Here is a 19,556-nt window from a genome sequence, read left to right as displayed (position 1 = left end):
GATCTATTACCTGACCATACTCACTTTACCATACACACGAACTAAATTCGAACCAAACAGAGGGCCGTGATTAGAAAGAGAGAGACTTGAGTGGGATCGTAATAAAGGGGAAAATATCGACGATGCCGCCTTTTTTTTCAAGGTTTGGTGTCTCGATTTCTTTCTTCTGCCCATTTCCAATCTGGCTTTCCCCCCACAATGACTTGAAAAATCCTAATTTACACTTGATATGAGCCCTGAATTTCTATTTAAAAAAGGATTTCTGTCTTTTGTATAATATATTTGCATTTGTTGTATTTATAATGAAGCAAAGCAATTATTTGTAGTGCTTTGTTTCTTCAGCAACAGTGCAGAAATTAAACGCTTGATTCTTTTATTGAAAAATAAACAAAAATCAAGCAGCGGCCAGACAACCGTAGATATGGTATCCACAGATGAACGGCTCTTTTAATCCTTTTGTCTACTGATTCCATCCCACATTTTTTAAATTTATTTTTTTTCGTTAATTATGGAATATAAATTACAAGATAAATTGGTAAATGTTCTATTTTTTTTATTAAGATGTTAAAGGAAAATAAACGAATAAGCTGAAGAAGCAGAGGGAACTCGCTGCTGCAGTGAAGGAGGAAGAGAAGAAGAGAGAAGAAGCAAAAGCCGCAGCCGCCGCTCGTATTCAAGCCAAGTTGGGCGCCAAGAAAGGTCAAGGAAAAGGTAAGGGCAAAGGCAAATAGTTAATGAAGGATTTTTACATATCAAACTGATGAAGTTTCATGTCAGCCATTTTAATGGTGATTTCCTTAATGTTGAAGAAGTGTCACTTTTACCTCTTTTGCTTAAACTACAATGTTGATTAGGGCCCTTCATTCGGAAAGTTTTACGGTGCGACACTCTTAATATACAATTAAAAAAAGCTTACAATACGACACTCTTAATATATAATTAAAAAATGCGTTATCGGTTTTGTTATTATTTAAATAATAAAACCGGTAAACAATTACCTAAAATATTATTATTTCTGTTTAAAACATCAATATTTTTTAATATTTCTGATAAAGTGTCCAACAATAATAAAATCGGTAGAAATAATAATGTTTCTGATAATTTTTTATCGATTTTATTATTTAAATAATAACAAAATCAATAGTATTTTTTTAGTCATATATTAAGGTTGTCGCACGTGATCATTTTTTACTCTAGAACTTGATTAATGGATTAAAAATAAACTCGGTCCGTAATCTTAGATACGGTATGAAAACACAAGCACAGCTGCATAGGCATGTCACGGCCTATGTCACATTTGATAAACAAAACCAATTTTACAAAACTTACTCCTAAATTACAACATTGATTCTCACAAAATTGAAATATAAATATATATTATTTTATAGGTCCATCTCTAGCCGTACATTGTAGGATCAGCGGTCCATCTTTATTAAAATTGTGGAGCATGATTGGACTATGGTGGGTCCCTTTATTTTATAGGTCCATCTCTAGCCGTTGACTAGCAAGATCACACCTGGTCTCTGCAAATCCGACCCTTGACTTCACCAAATCAAATTCCATCCACACGTTTTGTTGATGATGATTCCCAATCACAAACGCTTCAATCCCTAATAGATCAGAGTTTCCAAATGTGAAGCAATACACCGAATCACTCCCCTTACTCATCTCGGGCACCCGATATAATAGCCTCTCGCCCGATATGCCCATCTCGGCCCCGTCGAACATCAAACTGACTCGCGGTAAGTTCGAAAAATTCGTATCGACCGACTTGTTGATTTGGTAACAAAGATCCATTGCTTGTTGAAATACAAAGTTCGGATCCTCGAAAACTTGCAAAACTCCTCTTGTTTGTTGCAAAAACTCGTTTCTCATCGCGGTATAAACCGGACCCATTAAGAAAGTAAATTGGGTGCCCGAGTCGACTATTGTTTGACCCGCACCCGTGTGATCGGGTAAAAAAGCGGATCTTGGTAGGTCCAACATTTTATCCCCGACTTTAATACCCTCTAATTGGACGGTATATGCAACCCTATCAAAATATGGTAACGGGTCGGACATTTGTATTAAAGGAGTATAATTTAATGTTTTAAGCCATGAGAAGCTCGTATCACCGAGAAGTAAAACACCAGACGAGTCGAAACCCGATATACAATACGAGAATTTGAGAAAACCCATTTGTCTCACAAAAGATAAGGACCCACGGTTCATGCCCATTAACCCGGTTGTTTTTGAATCTTCGTCCGGATTCGAGCTAAAACCCGAGTCCATACACCCAAATAAAAACCCGGGTCGGGTCGAAGACCCGATTACGAAATTCTCATACGCGAGAGTTCCTTCAATCGAGGAAGCATCAGCATAAGAGATAGCCACGTGGCAAAGTTGATTATTCGGATCGCAGGAAGCCGGTATGGTTAAATCTCGGGTTCGGGTTTTACAAACCGGGAAAGCACAAGGGACGGGATTGTAAGAATTGGAAAGTTCGGGGGTAAAAGCGGAAGTTAAGTTGGGAGTTTTTTTACAGTGAAGCCATGACAGTTCACTCCCGGTGTCGAGGATCATGGTAACATTCTGCGGCGGCGAACCAACGGATAAAGAAACTGTTAAAGTAACGTTATGGTGGAAGCCAATCTTGTTGGTGGTGGCACCGGCGGCGTCGAAGGCGGAGGAGGAAAGTTCAGAGTTAAGGGCAAAGGTAAGCGGGGGACGACTAAGGGTCATTTTGAGAGGTAAAAAGAGTGTTTGTTTGGAAGGAAAACAAAAGTTTTGATGGAAAATGAGAAGGAAAATTGCGAAGCGAAGAAGAAAACGGAAACAAGACATTGATTTTCTTTCTTTGTGCTTTGATCTTCAGTTTTGTTGTGTACGTAGAAGCAACTGTTTGAATGTTCTTAGCATTTCTAGGAGCATTGGTTCCTTAAATAGTATTGAAAAAGTAATAAAATTTATTTTTTATTTGGAAAAGTAATAAAATTTATTTTTTATTTGGAAAAGCAATAAAATCATTTTTAATAAACTAAAATTATATCCAAATATATTTTTATTCAAACAGGGATAGACGAGAGGTGTTAAACGCACTTCATTTTGATAATTTTAAATTTTTGTATAATCTAAATATTTTATTATAAATTTTATTGACGATTTAATATCACATATTTTGAAAATTTTATAATTTTATATCATTTAAATTTTTAATATAAACACGAAACAAGTGATTTGGTGGCGAATAAATTATTATTATTCTTTGAAATCTCATATTCGAGCCTCACATATATAAATATATAAATATCTAATATCAAATAATTGAATTTTTATAAATATTAAATATATAAAAATCAAGTTTATCTCCTGAGATGAATCATAAGTGAAATTCATATTTTAATACTAGATATTCAATTGAATTTAAGGGTTCGTTTGTTTTCCGAAAAATATTTTTTAAAAAACGTTTTTTTTTCATTTTTTTGGTGTTTGGTTCACGGAAAACATGTTAGTCATTGTAAAAACATTTTTCTGGTCAACATAATTTTTTTTGTATTTTATGGAAATGACTTACGGTCTGATTTTTTATAAGTCATTTTCTGCACTTTTCACTTCAAAATATAAATACACAAAATAATATTATTTTATGTATTTAATGTTGATATAATATTTTAATACATTTTCATAAAAATATTAATTATTAAAATATTTAAAATATAGTAATTAATATTTTTAATATCATAATAATATAGTAAGTCATATTACAATAATATATGATATTATATTTTTAGTTTAATAATATATAATAAAGTATAAATAAATTTATATTATTTATTAATTTCATAAAATAAATGCTATTTGATTATTACTAATGAATAATATTATTTATGTACTTAATATTAATATAATAATCTAATAATATTTTAATAAAAATACTTCAAATGTGTTTATTAATAATTTAAAAAGCATACTATAATATTTTTATTTCAATAGAATATACTAATTTTAATATTTTTATTTATAATGTAGAAGTAATATTTTAGTTATAATGTTGACATAAACAATATTGAATAAATTATTATAACATTTTAAAAATAATAATATTAACTTTTTTATAATAAATAATATCTTTTATTATATTTAATATTTATAATAAATAATATAAAAAAATTATCAGCTAACGGAAAATGATTTATACAAATAACATCTCTCAAACACCGTAAAATATTTTTCAAAAAATATAATTCATTTTATAAAAATGTTTTCCATAAAATATTTTTAATAAAACAAACCGACCCTAAATTTAAAAATAAACAATTTATTTTTAAAAAAAAATTACAATATATATATATAAATGTACTAAAATCAATCAAAATCCACTGATCATGGCACCGAAATGAAGTTTGTTTTTGTATGTGGTGGTACAATTTATAATGAATTTAATGCTTCGTGGAAATGGGACAACAACAAAATAATAATAATAATAATAACAAATAGTTTCTTCAAAACACATTAAATATACACGGTTTGTTTGCGGCTCATTTGCTTCAGCCAAATGTCTACACTCATAAAAGTATCCATACATTCACCGAATACAAATAATACATATTTGAATAATTATTATTATTATTTTAAAAAAGGTAAAAGAATCATTTTTATCTCTGCATACCTGATTTATTTTTTTCCGTTCTTACCGTATTTTCGCATCAATTTACTCTTCGAAATTATTCAATTACGTCAATGTTTAAAATATTTACTATTGTTTAGGGTTTAAGTTAGAGTTTGGGATTTAGGGTTTGTGGTTTAGGGTTTAATGTTTTAAGTTAGAATTAGGGTATGGAATGATGCAATTAAACAACTTTAAGGGTTAAATTGATGCGAAAATACGATAAAGACGAAAATGATAAATTAGACCTACTACAGGAGTAAAATTATTGACTATTTTATTTTTTAAAAATTATATTTATTTATATAATATTCATATATAGTAAGATTTGAATCCACGTATAATTTAAAATTTATTATTAAATAAAAGTCTCATTTTTATTGGAATATAATATAATTGACTAACTTTTGGAAATTCAAAAGCTGTAAAAATGCATTAATTTCAAGTGAGAGTATAGTCTAAGGGTTAGACTATACTATTCATCAAACTAATCTCAACTTAGAGGAAAAAAAAAGTGAATTTCATTCTAGTTTTATATTTTTTAGGACCATTGGATTAAAGAAAATCATAAATTAAAATTAACTCTTTATTTTTTTTCAGTGAATATTTTTTCATTTTCTACTGTTAATCTCAGTATTTAATTTCTTTCATCAAATGATCATAAAAATATGTAAAACTAAAATAATTTAACCGTTTCTCTCTTATTTTTCTCTTAATTTTTATATATTTTTTCATCAATATAATTCATCGTTGATCGTTAACGGTATCTTTGTATTCTTATTCATTTATCTATATTGTAGATATATTTTCTTTTATGTATAGAAACTTGCAATTACTAAATATTTATTACAATTAAATTGTGATAAAACTATTTATTATTATTATTAATAATAATATATTTAATATTTTATAATTTATAAAACAATGAGATGAAATATCATCCGGGTCCAACCTTGTACCTCTCTGTAAAACATATAAATATTTAATTTTCAATATTAATTGCATTATGACAAAAATTGTTATTATCATCTTCCCAAAAAGAAAGAGACATTTTACATAGACGATAGTTAATTAATTAATTAATTATATAATTTTTTTAGAAAATAGTGCTGTTAGAATTTATTGCATTATTTTTATGGAGTTTAATGCATATTAATTACACATTTAATTCTAAAAAACATCACCTCAATCAAATTTAGATATTAATAACATTTTTGCTTTTATTTTCGAGTGGCAGCTAATAAATACAGAAAATATTAATAACACCATTTTTTAACTACAATGACATTTTTATTGGAGTCGGTATAAGTAAAATATTTAACAGTTTGAGTAGAAAATGTATACACTTGTCTTTAAAATTAACGGTAAACTATAGTAATGATTTGTATTTTGATTATCGAAAATAATTTTAGGGTAAATTATGGATTTTTTTAACTAAACTATTAATTTTGCTCCGTTTTAATACCTAAAACATTCATTTTTCCAAAAACTTTCATTTTTCCAAAACCATAGTTTACGTTTATTTTTGTTTCATTTTAGTATCTCACCGTGAGAAACTTAACGTGCGGGTTGACAGCGCATGGCTCCGATGGACTCACAATCAATCCAAATGGGGGACCACGGGAGAATGACGAGTCAACCAACATAGTCCAGTTTCAGGCCCATCGGACGATTGGTGACGAAGATTGGAGGATGAAAAAAATCGAAGAGAACATCTTCGATTTGGAGAGATTGAAGTTTTTTTCGGTGAAATGGAGGTCGAAATCATGTTTAGAGGGTCAAAAGAGTGTGGGCCGAAAAATTTGAGCTTCATTGGCCGACATATGAGGCAGTCGATGACTGTAGACGTAGCAACCACGAGCTCGTCCGTTAAGTTTTTAACGACGAGATACTAAAATGAAACAAAAACTAAACGATAGATATAATTTAAAAAAATAAAAAAAAACAAAATATTAAAACAAACCAAAACTGATAATTTGGGTACTAAATACATAATTTACCCATTTTTATTGGAGTCACTAGACTAAAGAATATTTTAATAAAAGAAATCTTAAGTTCGGTGACTATAATAAAGAAAAATTGATTTTTGTGACCAAATTATAGGGACTTTAAAAGTTTAGGGACCATTAATAAAATGAAAATAGCAAACGACCTAATATTTTTCTGAGTATTTCCATATATTCGAAAGAGCATATCCCATATCCATGTCGGATATGGAGCTCAACTTCACAGTAACATAGAAATTCTCGAACGTTTTCTCGACACTACATTAAGTCGACATGTCTTACATCGGCATCGGTTACGATCCTGGCCCCGATACGAAAACAATGAGCTTGAATTCATCATGTTAGAATGAATGCAGTTCCTTCCCAGAAAGGTATATTATTATACCCCTGGAAGCTGAAAATGGTTTAACAAGGGGTTCGAACATACTTACAGAGATGTGTTCTTCGATTTTTCATGTCGGAAAATTAGTTCCTGTGATAAAACAAGGAAAGACATTACCGGTGATTCATCTTTAGGACGAACATCTCAGGAGTTTCACTCTTTTCAACAATAATTACCTGAGAAATAAGTTAGCATCCCTTCAGATCATTCATCGTTTGCGTTTGGTGGTGTTCCACAGATTCAGTAAACATTCGACACCTTCTTGCAGGCTTGCCCTTCTTCCTTCTCCATAGTTCCATAACTCGGAAGTTACGTATCTTCCGCTCGGGTTGTATTCGTTTATTTCATTTATAACCGAAACGACCGACTTGTACACTTCATTGCCCATCTCATCCTTCAGATATCTTAGCTTTTCATCTTCATCGTCAATCACTTCCTGAACCAGCATTATCAAACTTTGAGCAAACTGTTTCATACCGACAGGAAAGAAACGGAACAAGGAACAAACAAAGGAGTGTTTCACAAGAAAAAAAAAACAGATTGATAACTTGTAAATTTATTTTCTTCCCAATTCTACGCCAAGAACTGAATTACGAACAGAAAGCCTGATTACATTCGTGGAAAGATAGCTCTCAACCAGCCAACAAGAAGCAAAGATAACACACATCGGTCGCTAAACTAAAAGGCGCGTGCAATTACTCGTGGCATGCATAGACAGAAATCTAATCTCGTACAAGTTTTCTACAATCGAGGGGGAAATGAGCAATGCAAGTTTAGAACTACCATGACGTAATGGCACGCTAGTCATGTTCTATAAAGGAACCACACCTAGGATCAAAGAAGCAGAGAGTATGATATACGACATCTTCGTATCAGCATTGTAGAGTTGAGAAATTGGGGTTGCAGAACAAATTTATAGGAGTCAAGAAATAAAGACCTGATCTTCGTCTCCCTCGAGTTTAATACGTTTAAAAGGATGCCAGTCTGGATCCTTCAGATATTCCTCCCACAATGAGCACATTTCCGAAGCTCTCTCCTCGGCTAGTTCCTCATTATACCTTCTCTTCATTGCTTCGAGGAACGGTTTACTGTCGAGTTCTCCCATTCTCTTGACACCAATATTTCCATGACTGGATAGTTCTCTTAATCCCTACAAAGTGAATGAATTAGTGCTTCCTGACTGGCAAGTATGATCAACCATAAAATTCCGCAGCAGAATTTTAAGAACTTATATGATGAGCATCGCAAAAATAGTTCACAAATCAATGCAGGGCAAGCATTTTAAAAGTCGAAAAGAAAAAGAACTCACGTTGATTAGTTCTTTGCGAGCTTCCTGCAGATCATTGTTGCTCTTACGTTCGCTTAATATAAGACTTTGGTTCAATGCTTCTAAATCTTCAAGCTCCATCTCCTTTTCTTTCAACTCCTTTAGACTTGCTTCCATTATTATCAGAACTACATCATCTTCATCTCTCATTGGCCTAATTGCATCCATTGACCCTCTCAGTTGCTCGATTTCCAGTTCTAATGCTTGTTTTTTATCTAATTGTTTCTCCAGTTGAATTATCCTATTATGAAGTTCCTCCTTCTGCCTCTGGAAAATTGATGGTCCAGTCATATCATCAATTCTCAGCATTCTAAAACAACCCAGTATTGTGGCATTAAAACGAAAAAAAGGATCGAATGACAAACAAACCTTGTGATCTTCAGCCAGTTTCATTAAATTTTCATCAGCCCTTTTTCGTTCCAAAGCAGCCAATTGTAATGCACTATTTTGAACAATGTTCTGGAAGAAGAAATATGTTAGCATTTACATTTTCCAGTAACTCTTTGATCGACATTCCTGAGAATGCAACTAAAATTGAAAATGCTGGAAGAGCAACTTTTGTTTTTCATTTCTATGCCTTTTCGATAAAACAAATTCATGGTAGGAAATCACCAAAACTATTGCCAAAAGTACCATTGAGTTCTGATGGAATCAAAAGTGGTGATTTCCTACCATAAAATGAAGAATGAAGCATGTTACCTCTTCGAGCTCCTCAGCCAACCTTTTTCTTTCACTTTCAATCAGCGTCTCTCGCTTTTCAAGTTCAACTTCACGCAACTCCAGGTTTTTTCTATGAGATTCTAGCAGTGACTTCCGTTTTTCGTGTTCATTGAAAACCTTCTGGAAGTGTAGCCTTGAACTTAGTTGACTCTTTTTAATCTCTGTGAACGGAGGCAAAACGGGTTGAACCTTTGAGATGAAAATAGTACCAGAAAACACTCTCAAAAATAAATGTAATGGAGACAAAAACAGTAATGACATGAAATAGACCCGATGAAAGCTTCCATCAGCAGAAGAAACTGAACATTCAGAAGCAGAACAAAACAAAGGAATATGAATGTATATATAATTTTACTAATGCAAGTATTTCCATGATAAAAACTTATGCTACAAGACAAGAGTTAAAACACACCTTCTTTAAGGTTATCTTTTTCTTCCATCAAATTTTTGAGGGACTTGGAAGTCATGGAACATATTGTTTCAATCTCATTCATGCGTTTGTTTTTAGTCTCGACGATATTTGTAAAATATGATACAAGTCTATTGTGTTTCCTTGCTTCTTCCTCAATCAGCCCGGAAATGGTTTTAAGGTCACTACTCTTGCGCAAATGTTCTCCAATAATACTACTCGACTTATAGTCATCGGCATGGGCAACCCAAGCATAAATACCATACTTAAAATCATTATTAGAACCCCAGTCCTTTTTCCCATGATGATCTGCCTCGTAAGAATTCTCAAATGACAAGGCATTATGTAGACCTGACCAGTCTTTACAGAATTCCACGACAGCAATTCCTGAATGACCACAGTGATTCCAAAGTGTGCGAACTCTTATGGGGTTGAACCCTCTACTGATCAACTCATCCCTCAACTTGGATCCACTTTCCCCTACAGCTCTTCCATCCTCTGACTTCCAAGTAGGAATATTAACTACAATTCCGGTCCATGGCCAAACAATTTTCTCATCATCGTCACAGCCACTAAGAGGATCCTCCTGAACCACAGGTTTCGATGAACTAACCAAAGGCATGAGACCTTTTTCCAAATATTTTGCCAACTCCAGGTGATTAGCTTTCTCTGTTGGTGTTCTTTTTTCAGAAGTACTATTTCCCACAGCAGAAGCATGCTGGACGAGATCCAAGTATCGGTAATTAGGCTTTTTCATCCCAGGACAATAGGGGCACATATAAGTTTCGTCCAAAACTTTGGCAACATACTTCCCATTCTCATTATGGTCACAGCCACCGAGAGGATCTACTGGAGCAGCAGGATTCAATGAACTAACCAAAGGTACAAGATCTTTTTCCAAATACTTCGCCAAAGCTAGGTGATTAGCTTTTACTAGTGATGATCTTTTTGCAGAACTACTATTTCCCAACCCAGAAGCGTGCTGGAGGAGATCCATGTATCGGTAATTTGGTTTTTTCTTCTCGTGACAATAGGGGCACACATAAGTTTCATCTGAAACTTTTACAATGTACTTCCCATTCTTTAGTTTTTCGTAAGATTTATCTACATACTTTCCCATTTCAGATTCCTTTATATTCAAACCATCTTCCAAGCTGATATCCATTGTCAAGGAAACCTAAAATGTAACAACAAAACAGAAAATCAAGCTACACCCAATAGGAAACCATGCACTACTTCCTTATTGGTTGAAACAATTAAAATATCTCTCCTTCAAATAGAAACCATGCAACCTAGTGGATAATTTGGAAATATAGAGATATTTTATGAACTCAGTAGCTTAAAAAACTTCAATGGAGTGAGATATGATTAATTACCTTGAAGCCCGGACACGTCTGCATAGGAGTGTAGAAGTCTATTTTGCTTTTAGTACCAGTGATGTTTGTCAAATATGATACAAGTCTATGTTGTTTCCTGGCTTCTTCCTCCATGAGCTTGGGGATGGTCTTAAGGTCACTAGTCTTGCGTAAATATTTTCCAATAATACTACTCGACATGTAGTCATCAGCACGGGCGACCCAAGCATAAAGACCATACTTAACATCATTATTAGCACCCCAATCCTTTTTCCCATGGTGATCTGCTTTGTAAGCCTCCTCAAATGACAAGGCATGCTGTAGCCCCGGCCAATCTTTATTGAATTCCACAACAGCAATCCCTGAATGACCATCGTAATTCCAAAGTGGGCTAACTGTTATGGGGTTGAACCCTCTCCTGATCAACTCATCCTTCAATGTGGATCCACCTCTTCCTATGGATCGCCCATTTTCTAACCTTCGAGTCGGGATATTAACCACAATTCCGGTCCACGGCCAAACAATTTTCTCATCTTGGTCACGACCACTAAGAGGATCCGCTTGAGTCATAGGTTTTGATGAACTAACCACAGGCATGGGAACTTTTTCCAAATTCTTTGACAAAGCCAGGTGATTGGTTTTCTTAATTGGTGTTTTTGCAGTACTATATCCCACACCAGAAGCATGCTGGACGAGATCCATGTATCGGTAATTTGGCTTTCCATCCGAAGTTTTGACAACAAACTTCCCATTCTCATCGTGGTCACAACCAGTAAGAGGAGCCTTTTGAGCCACAGATTTTGATGAACTAACTGCAGGCACGAGATCATTTTCCAAATACTTTGCCAAAGCCAGGTGACTGGCTTTCTCTATCGGTCTTCTTTTCGCAGAACTACTTTTTCCCAAACCAGAAGCATGCTGGACAAGATCGATGTATCGGTAATGTTGCTTTTTCTTCTGGGGACAATAGGGGCACAAATAAACCTCGTTCGAAACTTTGATAATGTACTTCCCCTTCTTTAGTTGTTCATAACATTTATCTACATACTTTCCCATTTCAGATTCTGCAATATCTGATCATCTCTCGAGTTGATATCCGTTCTCTAAGTAATCTAAAAGGTAACAAGAAAGCAGAAAAACAAACTTAACCAAATATAAAAATATGCATTTCCTTATATGTTTGAATAATTAAGAAGCCGATTAAATTACAAGATTTTTAAAGGTATTTCTCCTCCAAACAGAAACCATGCACACTGTCTAATGGATAATATGGAAACTGAATAGATATTTCATGAAACCAATAGCCTAGACAACTTCCACGGAAGCACCGGCAATTCTATTAGGGGAGAGTTCGAGTTTAGAACACCGATACGGCTCCGACGTGACATAAACAATTTTTTTAGATACACCACCTTTCTAACAAAATATATTAGCTAAACTACACAAGGTACATTATCCAAAACGAAACAATTGTTAACGGATTGTTTATGATAACCCCAATTCCATGCTTGTTTTCGACAATTACACTCGAGTCCGAGTAACATACAAGCAAAACCGAATAGCATAGTTTTAATTTGAATAGTTAGAATCAGTGTTGCATACAAGTAATTTGCTAATTTTGAATCATTATCATGTCCCATTTTCCATCATTACACAAAAGTGAATATAAAAGTAGAAGCAAACAAAACAGTTGAATTACTGTATCTAACCAAACAAACTATTTTTCCCTTTCTTCTTCAACTACATTTCCCAGGAAACAAACAAAGCTAGAATTGCAAGAAAATGAGTTGGATTAAAACATGCAGGAACCAAATGATCAAAAAAATTATTAAAAAAGAAAATGATTTGACTGAAGTCCATGGATTTCCACTGTTATTACAACAAAATTAAAGATTTTCATGAAAAAAAAATGAAGCTTTAAATGGAAAAAAAATAGATTTTACCTTCAGAAATTGGAGATTCGATTTTGAGATTCTCTACTTTCACCTAAGAGCTTAGATTTTGCCAATAATTCCTGTTCTTTTTAACGTATATTTGCGTTAAGGCCTCTTTGAAGGGTACAACCGTTCGGTCCGGTCTGACCCAGATAAGATTAATTTTATATTGGACCGATTTGGTTGGGTTTGGTTCAAAATTTTTAAAAAGAAGGTAAATTGACCCCTAAATTATACTAAATTACTCTTTTAATCCCGAGAGTTTCATTCCATCGTCATTTTTCATTCCATTGTTTAGTTATATAAACTATTAGTTTTACTCTGTTTTAATATTTAAATTTTTAATTTTTTAAAAGTTGTACTTAATATTTAGTTTTTGTTTTATTTTAGCATCCAGTCGTTAAAAAGCTTAATGTGTTTAGTACATAAACTATCAGTTTTGGTTTGTTTTAGTACCTAAATTTTTATTTTTTACCAAAAAATAAAATTAAGCTTTTAACAGGTACTAAAATAAAACAAAAAATAAAAATTAAGTATAAAAAATTGAAAGTTTAAGTATTAAAATGATCTAAAACTGATAGTTTATATATTAAATTTGTAATTTATCCAAATATTTAACATTAATTTTCCTTCGATTTTTCTCTTTTCATTGCCTTCTTTATATTTCAATAAGTTGAATGGTTTTAAAGCGTTTTTTCTTTCAAATTTTAATGATTAAAAAGCGTTTAAAAATATGAGTAAATCATATTAAAACTTTTGATATAACGTCCCATCCATATTTGAAGAATGGAGCATGAGTACCTCACATATAAATCTTGATTTTATCTTTTTAAAATGTTTTTATAAAAATAATTAATGACAAACTAGGGTTGAAAATAAGGATCGTCATGAAATTTGATGTTAAGGAAACGAATTTGAAATTAATGGGATGAATTTGAATTTATAAAATTTTAGGGAATTAATGCATGATGAGTTGTCACGGGCTAGGAACTTGGGTCCGAGACATTGGTGCAAGTGTTCGACAATGAGTCAAGATAGAGTATCGGGCTTGCCAATACATTAGTGCAAGTGTCCGACAAGGAGTCAAGACAGAGTATCGGGCTTGCCCAAGGCCACCAGACTTGACCCATCACTTGGAGAATGCTATGGAGCCCATTCACATTAGTCGTGCAGAAAAGAAAAGTGGCATCATATCTGAAGATGATCACATAAGCTCGGTAAATATGACAAGAAACAACAAAATCAATAAGATATTGTGAGAGAATCTTACAATATCTGGTGAAAACCTATCCAAGAAAAGAATCCTACTAATGGATGTAATTAGGTAAGATTTGGTTGTAATTCCTTGATTTAGGGGATTTGTTATTAATTGGACAAATATTAGCCGTTGATGTAAAACGATCATGGTCATTGATAGAGAGGAAGCTCAATTATAAATAAAGAGTTATCCTTTATTTTCATTCTCTTTGAGAGAGTAATAAAATCTATGAGACATTCACCCTATATTTTCAGAGTTCTTTATTCTTTGTTATTTTTGTGTTGTTGCCTATCTTGATGGCTAAGAGTAGCCACATTTGTGTTTGCACTTCCACACAATAGTCCGACTTTGGTGGCTTGGAGTAGCCACGTTGGTGTTAAAACTTCCGCAATCCTAGAAGCCTTGAGGGCTTGATTCAAACCTTTGTGAGTTTGCATGCTTACTTGGCTTAGGTAAAACTTACTTAATCGCAGAGAATACTAAGAAGCATCTAAAGCCAAATGACCCGTCAGACCTTAACTCTGATATTACGACAGTTTGAACTTGAAAGTTCTTAGGGCTTGAAAAGTAGAACATTCAAGAACTTAACAAAATGTAAGGTTTATGAAAAATATGTATAGTTTTTTTTATTTTGATATTTAAACTATAATTTATTTTATTTGATTTTTATGCATTAAATTATTCAAATTATCACGTCATTTTTTTACCGTGATTAGTAGAAAGGGCAAGAAAAAACAATAATAAAATAAAACTTTAAAAAGTCATTTTGGGAAAACAGAATAAGAAATAAAAGCCACGCGCTCTACAAGCAAGACGGCTTCTGCATGATGCACCTTAATAAACATATTTAATAAATAATATTATAAATTACATATTTAACACCTAAACTATTAGCTTTAATTTGTTTCAATATCTATATTTTTAATATTTTTAAAATCATACATAACGTTTAATTCAATCTTAGTATATCGTCGTTAAAATCTTAATGAATGATTTGCACGTGACACATTCTTACGGATTGCATCATTCATCACTCAACTATCTTCTCACTCATATTTAGGTCAATAAAATTGATTTTTTTTAAATTTAATTACGTATTTTTTCAAAGTACTAATAATTAAATCACTCTAACGTTCAAAAAATTTATTTTTAATCATATATTAATAAAATAATAATAAAATGTCATGTCATAAAATTTATTAATAAAATAAATTCAGTATCATTAAAGTTTCAACAATGAGATACTAAAATGAAACAAAACTAAACGTTAAAGTTTTAATTGATCCGAAATTCAAAATTTCAACATCCACAATCTCTTTTGTAATAAAAAAAGGGAACAAAACCCTTAAATACTTGAATTTTGGTTTGATTAAATAAAGCTAAAAGTCGAGGAGCACAATAAGGTAAAACAAACCTACTAGCATAAATTCTACCATATGATAAATGCCATATTAAGACCATGAGGAAACAAAACCCTTAAATACTTGAATTTTGGTTTGAATGTTAACAAGATGACTGTGATATGATAGTCATGTGAGATTCTAAGATAAGATTTTATCACATCATAGTCAACAGGTTAACATTCAATTCAGAATATTGTCCACGTTTTAACGAAAAATGACAAGTTTGGAACATAATGAACAGTCGGATGACCATTTTGTAACTTTTAATGGTCGATGAACTCAAGAAAGCAACGTTCTATAGTTGACATTTTTTAACTTTTAACAGTTGATTACATTTAATATATATATTTAATAAATGATGATATAATAAACTCTTATATCATGCTTATGTAGTGCTCGAATCTAGAATCTTAAGGGATAATAATAAGTCTCTTAATTACTAAAATCACTTTATTAAGGAAGAGTTAATAATGTTTCACTTGTTCGAAAATGGGTCAAATATTTTTAAATTTATTCAAATAAGAACTTATCATTTTTTAATTTGCTTAAAAAAAGAGTTTATAATTTTCGAATCTGCTCAAAAAAGGGTTCACTTTTTCAGTAATCTAAATATTTTTTAGTTCATTCAAATATTTTTTTAATAAATTTTTCAAGGGAATAAGAATGTAATTCTTTACTTGCACTGATTAATATCCAAACCAAGAGAATAAATTAGCCCAACATGCCTCACTAATTATTTGAGCATAAAATATTTATTTTATTTAAAAATTAAAATTCCAAATATTTTATAAATAATAATTTTAAATTTTAGATTTAGATTCAGAATGTTGACAGAGGTCGAAATATTAAATTATTTAAGAAAAATATAAAGACTTATTAGATATTTAAACTTGAAATTCAACATGAACCAATCGACCTTAGTGATTAAGGGATTGTTGTTATCCTTGAGGTCCCGAGTTCAAGCACGTATGTAGGGATATGAGCGTTCATTGTCAAATAGTTGAAAATTTTTGTACAGAGATTACCTTGTATTCACCCTAAATAAAAAAACCTCAAAACTCAAAAGACAACTTATAATTTGTCTAATATTTAAACTTACAATGACTTAAATTATAATTAGACCAAAAATTTGAGAACACAAACTTGTCATTCTTTAGTTCGACCCCTACTAGATTAAATATTTAATAATTTTTTATATTTTTAAATTTAAATATTTGTTTTTACATGAATCAAATTATTATTAAACTAAAATTATATCAAATATATAAATTTTAACAGGGGTTAGACGGGTTTAGGCCCTAGGGGAGCTCTGTCCCTATATATATAGATTAATAAATGTTTTTTTAGATTAGCACTTCTTCCTCTGCTTCACAAGTGGCTTAATTATTAATAAGTTTATAATAGGGTTATTATATTTAATTTTTTTTTAGATTATTCAATTAATTGAATTGATAAATCTTAAGCGAATATTATCTTTTCGGATAAAAAATCATATTTAGGTTATTCAACTATGAGTAAATATATATTTTGATCACTTAACTTTTAGTTGCAAGCCAACATTCTTTTATTTTATTTTACTTTTTTATAGGTTGGTGTTGTAACACCCCAACCCGTACCCGACCCGGATACGAGTCCGAGATGTCACATTGACTTTTTAAAACAATATTTTTAACAAATAACATAGCATTTAGACTTATATTAACTAAATATGATAATATACATAGTTTTATACAAACTTTACAAAATACTCAGAGCATACACAACTTAAACATTTGATTACATGCCAACATTAATTACATAACAAAATGAGCTACTATTTAAGTTGTTTCTTATCTGATAGTTGTAGGAGAAATGCTGTCCAGCTGACTATTCTTGTTTGTCTACCTTCTCTGATCCTATGTGTGAAACGCTCACACGCTAAGTCATCGACTTAGTGAGGCATAATGATAATAACAATAAAATGTAATAATAATGCCATAATGAGATGCATTATCATGAAATCTTATATTCCATTCATGCAGTTTACATAATCATGTTTCTTACACATAAGCTTATCCATTTAACCTTCATGAATTATTATTAATAATTTCACTAGCCCATGATACAATACTGAGAACCAAATATATGTGAGTACTGTGAGGTTATGCACTATGTTGTCACCACAATTCGCATAAATGCACCGAAGTGTCGCGTAGAAATGCACTGAAGTGCCATATAAGATGTCCATAAGGACCACATAGAAATTCCTTAAGAATCATATAAATATGCCAAGGATCAAATATGTGTCTCAAAAGACATCATAAATGTTCCAAAGAATACATATATGTCCCGAAGGACTACGTAGACCCTCTACTCTTGGCATGCCAACTATACATATAGTTCTCTTCTACATAACATGGCCTTTTCACAATTCACATAGTATATCTCATAGACATATGATTTCATACCTTTATCACATAGCTCATGTAACTTTTCATGCATATTCATTTAAAGCATGTCACATAATGCATATAGTATGAATTCATATCATGTATCATAATATGAAGTGAATCATGTATTAAGGTATTAAATCTAGACTTATCACAAGTCTATAACTGAATATACTATTATAATCATGATATGCATATGCACTCATCTATATTTCCTTGTCTTTTCCTCGATCAATCCTACTTGTCAATTGTTTTGGAACTTGTTTAGGCTCAATATCTACATAAACATAATTTCTAAGACGATTATCAGAAGCCTAAACCTTATATTTCGATACTAATAACTTGAGTTAATTTAATGAACCCAAAATTCAATTTTCCTTTATGGGGTATATGTACACTATGGGTGTATCAGTACCCAAATTGGTTTCGAAATTCACAAGTATTGTTACTTGCCTGGGTGTATCGATACATATGTATCACTACACCCCTTAATGTATCAATACACCATGAAGTTATTCTTCAAAATTGGTCTTAGTGTATCGGTACCTACTCATAGTGTACCGATACACCCTACCCAAAACAGACTGTTTTCACCCGAAAATTATCAACACTTCTCCCAATTTTCATGTATAAAGCCCTTGTTATGCTACCAAACTCATCTATAACCACTTTAACTAACTTCTATCATTCCAATACCTTATTTTCTTCCACATATCTCCCAAATTCTTAAAACTAAGAATCTTACTAAATTTTTCATGTAATCCAAACTTATATTTAACACTTATAACTTCTTATTCACATTTGTGACAAGTCAAATTCAACTTCTAAATCCATTTATATATCCTTATTCAAAATTTTACTTATCCACTTCTTAACTTAAATCATACATAACTCAAAACTCTTTGAGTTTCTAATTCCCTTTTTATCTCCATCATCTTTCCTAAAGCTTCATTAACCAAAATCATGCTTAACATTTAAGAATTAACCGAAAGAGAGGCAACTCACCTTTGCTTAAGTGCTTCACGGTGGAGAAGAAGGAAGTTGAAGAAGAGAAGTTTGGAAACTTTTGTTCCCTCAAAATGGATTCCATGTGGGTTATAAAATACCCACCACCAATATTTAATTATTTATCTTGCTAAAAGACCCATTTACCCCTTTATTCTTCATTCTCTTTCTAAATCATCCCGGTATTGAGGATGTTACAGGTGCAAGCAATACTATTCCCTCAAGGGGTTATTTGATATTCCATACTTCATAAATCTGTAAAAATAAATAAAAATAATATTTTTATTTGAATTTTAGCATTACTATATATCATTATTGTTTGCCTCTTCATGATCATCATCGTCGCTTAAGGTTTATTATATATCAAATAATAATAGGTTAAGTTTCATATTAATCCTTAAACTATGACTCTTATTGTATATTAGTTTTTATACTTTAAAATATTTTATACTAATCCCTAAACTACAACCTAATTTTAAATAGATCTCTAAACTTTAAAGCATTTTACATCAATCATCAAATTATAATATTATTTTATTAATTTATTGTTAACTTCACTAAATTAATTTGTTTTTGAAAGTCTTGAGAATTAAACACATGATATGTGTCGTAACCGTCTTTCGGTTGGGGCCCCGAGATTGGGCTTCGACTTAGGTAAATGTGGATTGGAGTCGCCACCGATC

The 19,556-nt window shown here is 31.6% G+C and overlaps 2 protein-coding genes and 1 non-coding gene across 5 annotated transcripts; 1 reads left to right on the top strand and 2 right to left on the bottom strand.

Annotated features, from left to right (window-relative positions):
• Positions 1 to 295: 295 nt before the first annotated feature.
• On the top strand, positions 296 to 482 carry LOC120204272. Its single transcript, XR_005523924.1, has one exon. It is a non-coding gene; the product is annotated as a small nucleolar RNA snoR143 (small nucleolar RNA).
• Positions 483 to 1,370: 888 nt separating this feature from the next.
• On the bottom strand, positions 1,371 to 2,876 carry LOC120204161 (aspartic proteinase PCS1-like). The gene has a single exon (XM_039204270.1). It carries the CDS (start codon positions 2,821 to 2,823, stop codon positions 1,477 to 1,479), a length of 1,347 nt encoding a protein of 448 aa, XP_039060201.1. The 5' UTR covers positions 2,824 to 2,876; the 3' UTR covers positions 1,371 to 1,476.
• Positions 2,877 to 6,897: 4,021 nt separating this feature from the next.
• Positions 6,898 to 17,514, bottom strand: LOC120204160 (protein INVOLVED IN DE NOVO 2-like). Of its 3 annotated transcripts, none has more exons than XM_039204268.1 (9): positions 17,504 to 17,514; positions 10,866 to 11,956; positions 9,493 to 10,666; positions 9,060 to 9,241; positions 8,730 to 8,819; positions 8,343 to 8,627; positions 7,971 to 8,183; positions 7,210 to 7,469; positions 6,898 to 7,123 (listed from the first exon to the last, which is right to left on the bottom strand). In XM_039204268.1, the coding sequence occupies exons 2-8, from the start codon at positions 11,898 to 11,900 to the stop codon at positions 7,242 to 7,244; spliced, it is 3,207 nt and encodes a 1,068-aa protein (XP_039060199.1). In that variant the 5' UTR covers positions 11,901 to 11,956; positions 17,504 to 17,514; the 3' UTR covers positions 6,898 to 7,123; positions 7,210 to 7,241. The 3 variants fall into 3 exon arrangements, with proteins under 3 accessions (XP_039060199.1, XP_039060198.1, XP_039060200.1); XM_039204267.1 differs by lacking the exon at positions 17,504 to 17,514 and adding an exon at positions 12,788 to 12,859 and having other exon boundaries at positions 6,899 to 7,123; XM_039204269.1 differs by lacking the exon at positions 17,504 to 17,514 and adding an exon at positions 12,788 to 12,859 and having other exon boundaries at positions 6,899 to 7,123; positions 9,072 to 9,241.
• Between the last annotated feature and the right edge of the window lie 2,042 nt (positions 17,515 to 19,556).

This window comes from Hibiscus syriacus, unplaced genomic scaffold (genome assembly GCF_006381635.1).
Source record: "Hibiscus syriacus cultivar Baekdansim isolate YM2019G1 unplaced genomic scaffold, ASM638163v2 tig00010533_pilon, whole genome shotgun sequence".
Taxonomy (NCBI): domain Eukaryota; kingdom Viridiplantae; phylum Streptophyta; class Magnoliopsida; order Malvales; family Malvaceae; genus Hibiscus; species Hibiscus syriacus.
This window is presented reverse-complemented; position numbering and strand designations above follow the sequence as displayed.

Excerpts from the sequence above, each read along its gene's own strand:
- LOC120204161 (XM_039204270.1), bottom strand. The coding sequence starts at position 2,823 with ATGTCTTGTTTCCGTTTTCTTCTTCGCTTCGCAATTTTCCTTCTCATT.
- LOC120204160 (XM_039204268.1), bottom strand. The coding sequence starts at position 11,900 with ATGGGAAAGTATGTAGATAAATGTTATGAACAACTAAAGAAGGGGAAG. Across the intron at positions 9,242-9,492 it reads AAAAGATAACCTTAAAGAAG|AGATTAAAAAGAGTCAACTA; the intron begins GTGTGTTTTAAC and ends CTCCGTTCACAG. Across the intron at positions 7,470-7,970 it reads TCGAGGGAGACGAAGATCAG|GAAGTGATTGACGATGAAGA; the intron begins GTCTTTATTTCT and ends ATGCTGGTTCAG.